Raw genomic sequence first — 8,466 nt, forward strand, 5'->3', positions numbered from 1 at the left:
CCTTCCATCCTTTTGATCATCCCCCATATTTCATCTGGAGAAGTGTTTTTTTCCAACGGAGACACAGTAATCCCTCCACGGTGTGTCTTTCATCAGTGACAGCATCTTGCAGTGTTTACCATGTGTGACTTTACCCAGGAAACAATGAACAGAGGCAAGACCACGCTGGAATATGAACCTAAACATCTGGCCAGATTGACGCTACTCGCTGACCCTTCTCCAAGGTCAGAACATCTGCTCAAAGCTCTCACACTTCCCCAAAGAAAACAAAGGATGACTGGAGACTAACTGCCAGTTGCACACTGCAAACAGACACCAAAGTGTGAGCAGGACTTTCTCTTTGCCTTCACTACAGAGGCACACTGTAACATTTACCTTTCTTCGTTAACATTGTCTAGTGCCTCAAAACAATTTTACTTCAACTTTACTTTATCATTGATTACAGGGGTTGAGCCAAGATTTTCTGAGGACATTAGTCACACAAATTTGTCTCGACATTTGTGTAGATTCATCTAGCACAAAAGACAACAACAACAACCACTTGGATTGCTGAGCCACATGTATGTCATTTGAATACAGCACACTTCAATATAACTATAAAATATTTTCTGGAGTATAATCACACCTGTCAAAAAATGCCTCTTGAAAAGGAAAAAAACATCCATAAGTCCACCATAGGTCGCAGGACCTCCCAAAATAGTAAAATAAAAACACTGACTTGTACTCCAGAAAAATATGTAATTGACTTTCAGTGTAGCTGGCATTATCTGTTGCCATTTTACTACTTGATGAATCATTGTAGCATTAAATAGTAGTCAATGCAGTCAAATCAAGAATTCTCAGTTAAGTTTTCACACAAACTGATTTAAAAAAAGAGAACAGATCAGAAGAAAGAAAAATCATAAGCAACATGTTTCAACAGTGTTCATATGATTTGTTACCTTCACTCAATATGGAACAATCTTGAAAAACCTGAATAGTCCCACTGTTGGACAGACAAAGTTCATGATTTCAATCATATAAATGGCACATTCAGTCCAACAGTCCAGAAATAGTACACAGTAACTTCCTGTCATGTCTGCTGCCCTTAGAGAGCAAACTCACTGCGCAACATGTTGTATACACCCATTTACACACTGAAAGCAGAAAAATCAGAGAATTGGTGCATTAAAGTGCGAGACTGGGAATCCAAAGTTCCAGACTGTCCCACAGTGACATAATGGTATTACAATAAACATACTTTATCATATTTCCAAATTAATTATCCTGAATAATGACTTATTAACAATGAATAAAACCCACAAGTTGGGCAGGTCTGGGAGCAGTCCATTGAAAAGCCATGGTGGTGCTCCAGATCACAAATATGAACAGGTTAATACTTTTTATGATGGGGATTGTCTACCTGGTGGTTGTTACTCAAGGCCCAAGGCAATTACAAAATTGCCAGTCCACCACAATATGGAAACCAAATTGAGTACTGGATGGCAATCAGCCAGCCAATCGGTCCATCCCCACCACACCAAAGTAACTATCTATCTGCTGCAGCCAGGTGAAACATAGATGTTCACTTGGCCTTTTCCAGTTCCTCTGGCCCTCAACACTGAGGCACATGCATACTGATGTGTAGCTGACACTCCCTCACAAAGCAAGTGGTACACCTGAGTCTCCCTAAGTAACCCTTTGTTAGACACAAAGTCATTCCAGTGGTACCCAAGGATCCTCTGAAGAGACTAGGGCTGCCACAATTAGTTGACTAGTCACAATTACGTCAACTATTAAAATAGTTGACAACTAATTTAATAACCAACATTGTGATGTCACAGGAAAAGTTATGCCCAAACAATATCATGGTTAGACGGCAATGGAGCTCAAAAGTTTGAGAACATTTTAACCAAATTAAAGAGAAAAATATGCAATGCAAAATCTGCAAGGCAGAACTTGCCTTCCACAGCTGTGTGACGCTGATGCAGGAGCATCTGAGGAGGACGCATGTTGTGGCCAATTCAGATGCTGATGAAGAGGGACAATCATCTTGGTAAGCTAACTGGATAGTTAGCCAGTAACATTAACGTCTACAGTGAGCTATTTACTTATATTGATAGTTGTGAATGTTAACATTAACAATGATTTAATTAGCCTTAGCACACATATGTTATGTATTTGCTGTAATGTTATAACAGCAATGTCGTGTTTGAATAGGAAATTTCAATTCAATTTCAATTTACTTTCATTTATATAGCACCAAATCACAACAAGGTTGCCTCAAGGCACTTGACGCAAGTAAGGTCTAACCTTACCAACCCCCAGAGCAACAGTGGTAAGGAAAAACTCCCTCTGGGGAAGAAACCTCAAGCAGACCAGACTCAAAGGGGTGACCCTCTGCTTGGGCCATGCTACAGACACAAATTACAAAACAATTCACAAAACGAACATACAGGAAATGTTGCCGGTGCACAGGATGGTTCCGATATACCACACCCATCTCTGAATGGAGCTGCACCTCAAACAGAGAGAAAAGAAAAAAAGCAGAATCAAGCATCAGAAATACAACAAATACAGTATAATTTGCCAGCATTAAGCAACAAGAAAAACAGAAGAAATACTAAGGTGATCGCCGGCCACTAGCCGTAAGCTTCACTCAAACTGCCAGAATTTAGATAAAGTTGAGGCCGCGGTCTGCTCCGTTTCCTAATAAAATGAATTAAAAGAGTTAAAAGCATAGTACTATACTATGCCAGCCATACGAGAGGGAATATAAGTGTGTCTTAAGTCTGGACTTGAAAGTATCTACAGAATCTGACTGTTTTATTGACGCAGGGAGATCATTCCACAGAACATGGGCACAATAAGAGAAAGCTCTGTGACCAGCAGACTTTTTATTCACCCTAGGGACACTAAGTAGTCCTGCACCTTGAGAACGCAAAGCCCGGTACATAGGGTTTAATTAGGTCAGCTAGCTAGGGAGTTGCCAGTCCGTGAACAATTTTATAGGCTAGTAGCAGAACCTTAAAATCTGATTTCACTGGGACAGGAAGCCGGTGAAGAGATGCCAAAATGGGAGTAATGTGGTCAAACTTTCTGCTTTGTGTCAAAACTCTGATGGTCTAGTGGTTAAGGCGTTGGGCTTGAGACCAGAAGATCCTCGGTTCAAATGCCAGCCTGACTGGAAATTACTAAGAGCCCTTGGGCAAGGTCTTTAATCCCCTATTGCTCCCGGTGTGTAGTGAGCGCCTTGTATAGCAGCACCCTCACATCGGGGTGAATGTGAGGCATTATTTGTAAAGCGCTTTGAGCGTCTGATGCAGATGGAAAGGCACTATATAAATGCAGTCCATTTACCATTTACAATATACAATCACCAGCAACTTCATGAGGTATGCCTTTACAGCTGCTCATTAAACCTGTCAAGCATGTGGTAGAACCTCAAATCATTTAAACAAGTAGACAACAAAATGATGAAACTTCAAACTAAGCATCACAATGGAGAACAAAGGTGACTTTAGTAACTTAGAAGATGGTGTGGTTGTTCGTACCAGAGGGCCTGGTTTGACTTTTTCAGAAACTGAGCTGACCTACTAGAATTTTCACACAAAACCATGTCTAGGGTCTACAGAGACTGGTTTGAAAAAGAAGAAACATCCAGTGAGCAGTGGTATTCTGAGTGAAAATACCTTGCTGATGGCAGAGGTCAGAGAAAAAAGTCCACAGTGGTTTGAGCTGATAGAAAGACACCAAGATCTTAGAGGGATCATAATAACGGCCCATTATTTAGTGCCACTAGATGTCACACTGTTCACCAGCATCTCAGACCAAAGCAAAGGCTTGTCTACGGCCACTCTTCCTCATCCTCCTCCATATAAAGGTCAAGGTGGAGCGCTTTAGGAGCTTGAAGGGCTCCCTATTTGGGAAAAAACAGACCTTTTCTTGATTCCAGTCCACCCACATTCTTGGTCACTGGCCTTTTTAGCTTCTGAATGCGAGTTCTTGGGGGGAAGAATTTCTGAAAAGTCGCTACTCTCTGCCATCTCTTATGCACAGTGCCATGTTGATGGTCACTACGGTCTCTTTATGAACATGAGGAGAGGCAAATTTTTCACAGCGTGAGACTCACATGTAGTGAGTGTGCAAACAGTTGTTTTGGCTCTACAATCAAGAAGTAAAAGCTTAATTTACAACAAACATATCTGGAGTGTTACTTTATTCTCTGCGTAAGAAGCCATCATGCCACAACATCTTTACATGCTTTTATAGAGCTGTTAAACAATTTTCAACAAACTAACATTGGTCACGGAGTGTCTTAAAAACAGATGTAAAAAGCTGTTGTGAAACATACGCCACAGGCACTGAAGTACTATACTGTATTCCAAAAACCTACATTTCAAGCCTCAAAGACAGAGGTCACCAACCGTGCTCCTGGAGATCACCTGCCTGCCAAGTTTTCCAGCTACCCCTGCTCCACACGCTGCTAATTATCTGATGGCACGGTCACACAGCATACGAATATTCCTGAACGAAGGGAAAGTCACAAATCATTGAGAAAAGGTGGATGAACAAGCTTTATCACCGAATAGCCTGTGAATCAAGAGCGCAAAAAGAACGAAAGAGGAACAAAACAAAACCGAAGCTAACGCTGAACTCGACGCTTTAAACGAAACACACCTACAGCCATTGGAGAAGTGTGTGTCTGCATCTCTGCGTTCCAGAACTCGGCACTGGGACAGAGCTCAGCTGCAAATAGAAGCGCGTGATCCGACCCACTGTGGAGAACTGTGCGCACGTCAGTGGTTCCACCTGCTCTGGTTCCTCGTCCAGAACAAAAGAGGGATCATCTCCTTCATCATCAGAATTCTCACTGTCTGGTTCAGACTCTGATAACACGCTGCGCACTCCGTCTTGCTCCAATTAAAAAAAAAAAACTGAATCGCTTGCTCAGCATTCATAAGACACCTCATTTTTACAAATCAAAAACACCACCAAGCTAACCAAACACGCTAAATACTCCACCAAAAAATACACACTGCAAACACGCCAAATATTTCTCAAATCTCTCAAATACCAAAACTCTAATCGCTGTGTGTACAAGACAGGGGGGGGGAATGAGAGAGACAGAGTGAGAGAGAGAGTAAGTTGTCTCTCTCTTTGTCTTATTTATGATAACCTCACGCACGCACAGGTGCTCTGTACGTGGATCAAACACACACACACGCGCGCGCACACACACACACGCGCACTTCACTTTCTCTCCAGCTGATCACACTGGTTTTTTTTCATATGAACCACGTCTGTGGATCAAAGCTGTTCACACACAAATGTCCACTGCTGCTGGAACTTTTTTCCACAATTAATGGCTCAAAGTCACGCTTCTGTAAACTGCTGCCTGGTTTGCACAAGAGACGCAGTTCGCTCTGACAGATCACAGCAGATGACACGAAATATTATTACGTCGGCCCTCAGTGCCACAGAAACAAACAAGGGTGATCACGCTCCTGCAGAGACCCCCTGCTGCGAACAAATACACAGCCATCAACAATCGTGTCGGCTGTCAGCAGCTCCACGGAACCGAGGCTGACCACGCTCTTGCAAAGCCCCCCGCTGCAAACAAACATGCAGTGATCAAGGATCACTTCCTCAAAACTTTTGAACTGTCAGACTGAAAGGGCCAGGAGGCTCTTCTCTCTGTACAGGCGGGAGGACAGCAAGCCCTTCAGAGGTCATGGACAGCATGCTGCAGCTCTGGACGGAGTTTTGTGCAGCAACTCTCTCCTCAGATGCACGCAGCGCTGGAACAACACCATGATTATGGCCTGCTGTGCGATGGCAGAGGAGGCCGACAAATTCTTCCTGGCCGGCCAGCACCATGGCATGACCGCGGCATCACTCGCCACATCACATGCAGTGGTAGAAGCCCCACATTACACACCAGCTCCGCCGCGCAGGAGCTGCAGCTCCTCCACTGCAGCGCTCACAAACCAGCTTCTGTACTGTGTGAAAACATTCAGCTGATCGAACAAAGTCAAACTAAACACTAATGTTACAAAAACTAAGCAAACGATAAGAAACAGTCAAGAACTACAGCAAAACAAAATACGCATGAATTGAGGTTTTCGGTGGCATTCGTTTCAATTTTTAAACAGTTTAAAAATCCTGACGAAGCGCCAGCTGCAGGAACAAAGCTACGAGAAGATTAAACGATGTCAACAAAGTAAATGAAAGTCCAGATTTCTTTTATTGTTTGAACTTTGTTGCCCTTCGTTAAGTGCCGTGTGAATGGACCTTAAGTCTGCTGCAGGGGTGCTCAGCTAGTCAAGAGGTAGGAAACACTAGACTTGTCCATTCAGCTGTGGTTGCAACAGGTACACATGGGCTGCATCCCCATTCAGGGTCTGCACGGTTCTAAGGGCTGTGTCCTACAAAACTCTTCAAGATTCAGCCCTTCAGATACAGCAGAGACTGAACAAATCTTTCCGAAATTAGTGCAGCCGACACAGCATTTTTTCTTTTACATCATTATGCTTCCCCGCCCCTAACTCCTGTTACCTGGCCACCTAGACAGCTGCACACAACAAGCATAGTGGCCCTAACCCGCAGTTTAGTCATCATTTTTCAGTATTTATTTATGCTTTGCTTATAAATATTACTTATTTACAGTCGTACATATGGAGCCTAAAAGTGTCCTTTTGTCATTTAAATTTACCAGCCATTGCCTTTAAAATCAGTTGACCTAGTCATGCCACTTATGACATAAATAACCTACAATTACAGCCATGGAAAACATGCACAGCAGATAATTTCCAGGGGCAGAGCTGGTAACCCCTGCTCTAATGGGGCTATTCCACAGAGTGCTGTTCCTTCCCATTATGGCCATTATTGGCACCGGATTTGAAATCGGGAAACAGTTTTTGTACTGTTCAAAAATTTGACCCGAAGCAGCATTTGTTGCGCGGGTTTTGATCATGTCTGACTGAGGGCACAACTCCTTTCTACTGTTTTCAGGTGGGTTGTCAGGTATGCACTTTATAAGCAAGCCTGTTAGGAGGCAAGACAGATTAAGCCGTTTCATCCCATTTTTTCACTTTTTTGGATTGCAGCCAATTGTAGTAGAAGGTAGCAGAAGTAGTAGAAGTATCCCTGTGGAACAGCCCTGTAAGAAATGCAACTTGTCACACCCCCTGTTCAAGAGAGCCGATTGGCTTAGATTTGGACTTCTGTGACATATGGCATGGGTGTCTAAAACCAGCCATTTCAGGTGTAAATTTTGCTTATTTTAGGTGCATTTCTAAACTGAAATACAGAAAATTATTGCACTATGGGGATATTTAACATAAAACCACAACTATTTATAAGTGCAAATGAACAATTTAACAATTTAGGCAGGTGAGAAATCAAAATGTGTTTTTAACTATAATTTTAAAGCAGCTTTGTAACTAGTGTAATCAGTTTAAAGAAAGATAGGGAAACCAAAAATGGAACACATCCTCATATTTGAGAAACATGAACAGGCTGCATTTGACGTTTTTCCCTCATAAATGAACCACTTCTTAAAACTTGTTAGCTATTTTCACGTCTATAGACTCACAGATAGCAATAATAAATGTGACCTTAACACCACAGCTGAAGAAAACTGGCCCTGCTGACTGAACTATAACTTGGAGGCTGTCACAGTCTGAGAAAAGAAGAAATAATAATGAAGATTTGCAGCCTGCATGTGAAACCAGAAGCAGAGCAGCGGTCTTCCTCCTCTCTGGTTCCGGTGAAGGGGGGTGAGACTGCCGCTACTCACCCCTCTGCACCTTTTGTCTCATTGTGAATAAAATGTATCACATGATGACCAAAAAATCACGTCGACATAGACAGAATGTGCAAGTGGAGAGACCCTTCATTCATATTCTACTCCAGCAGCGCACGGAACCTGACGTGGGCGCGCCTGCTGCCACAACAAGCACCGAGCCGGTTGATATATGACCATTACAACCCTATCAAAAAAAAAAAAAAAAAAAAAAAGCCACAATGACGGACGCATTTATTCTGAAAATCACACGTGCATTCACGTTTTTAGACGGTGTTGTTTTTTTTCCCATTCATACACAACAACAGCATCAGCCCACCTGCTTGTGTCGTGTCGGTCAGATCGTAGCTCATCCCCGGGTACTCTCTGAGCTTCCGGCCGCTCAGGTTGAGGATCCCCGAACACGCCGCATCCTCCAGAGCCCGGTCCAAGCTGCGGGCCGTGTGGTGCTGCTGCTGCTGTTGCTGGTACTGGCTAATTCCTGGGCTCCAGTGGGGTCCGCTGTAGTGATGGCTTTGAAGAGCCGTGAGAGCGCCCAAGCCTCCTTGATTCGACGCCATATTCGTTAAAAAAAAAAAAAAAAGAAGAAAAGAAAAAGAAATTAGTCCTTACAATAACAACAGCGCACAGCGGCAGTTTCCCTCCGCCCATGCGCGAATAAGAAGCGGACGCTAGGGGGC

General features: G+C 43.2%; 1 protein-coding gene across 3 annotated transcripts in view; it reads right to left on the reverse strand.

Moving 5' to 3' along the window:
- Positions 1-8,466, reverse strand: part of lrch2 (leucine-rich repeats and calponin homology (CH) domain containing 2) — a 147,839-nt gene extending 139,373 nt beyond the window's left edge. For 2 of the 3 annotated variants that reach the window (XM_034178545.1, XM_034178543.1), the window contains exon 1: positions 8,106-8,465. In XM_034178545.1, coding sequence (XP_034034436.1) covers positions 8,106-8,346 — 241 coding nt within the window. In that variant the 5' untranslated portion in view covers positions 8,347-8,465. Of the gene's footprint in view, positions 1-8,105 lie in introns of all 3 variants that reach the window. The other variant, XM_034178544.1, reaches the window with a different exon arrangement.

Source organism: Thalassophryne amazonica, chromosome 9 (assembly GCF_902500255.1).
Source record: "Thalassophryne amazonica chromosome 9, fThaAma1.1, whole genome shotgun sequence".
Lineage (NCBI taxonomy): Eukaryota > Metazoa > Chordata > Actinopteri > Batrachoidiformes > Batrachoididae > Thalassophryne > Thalassophryne amazonica.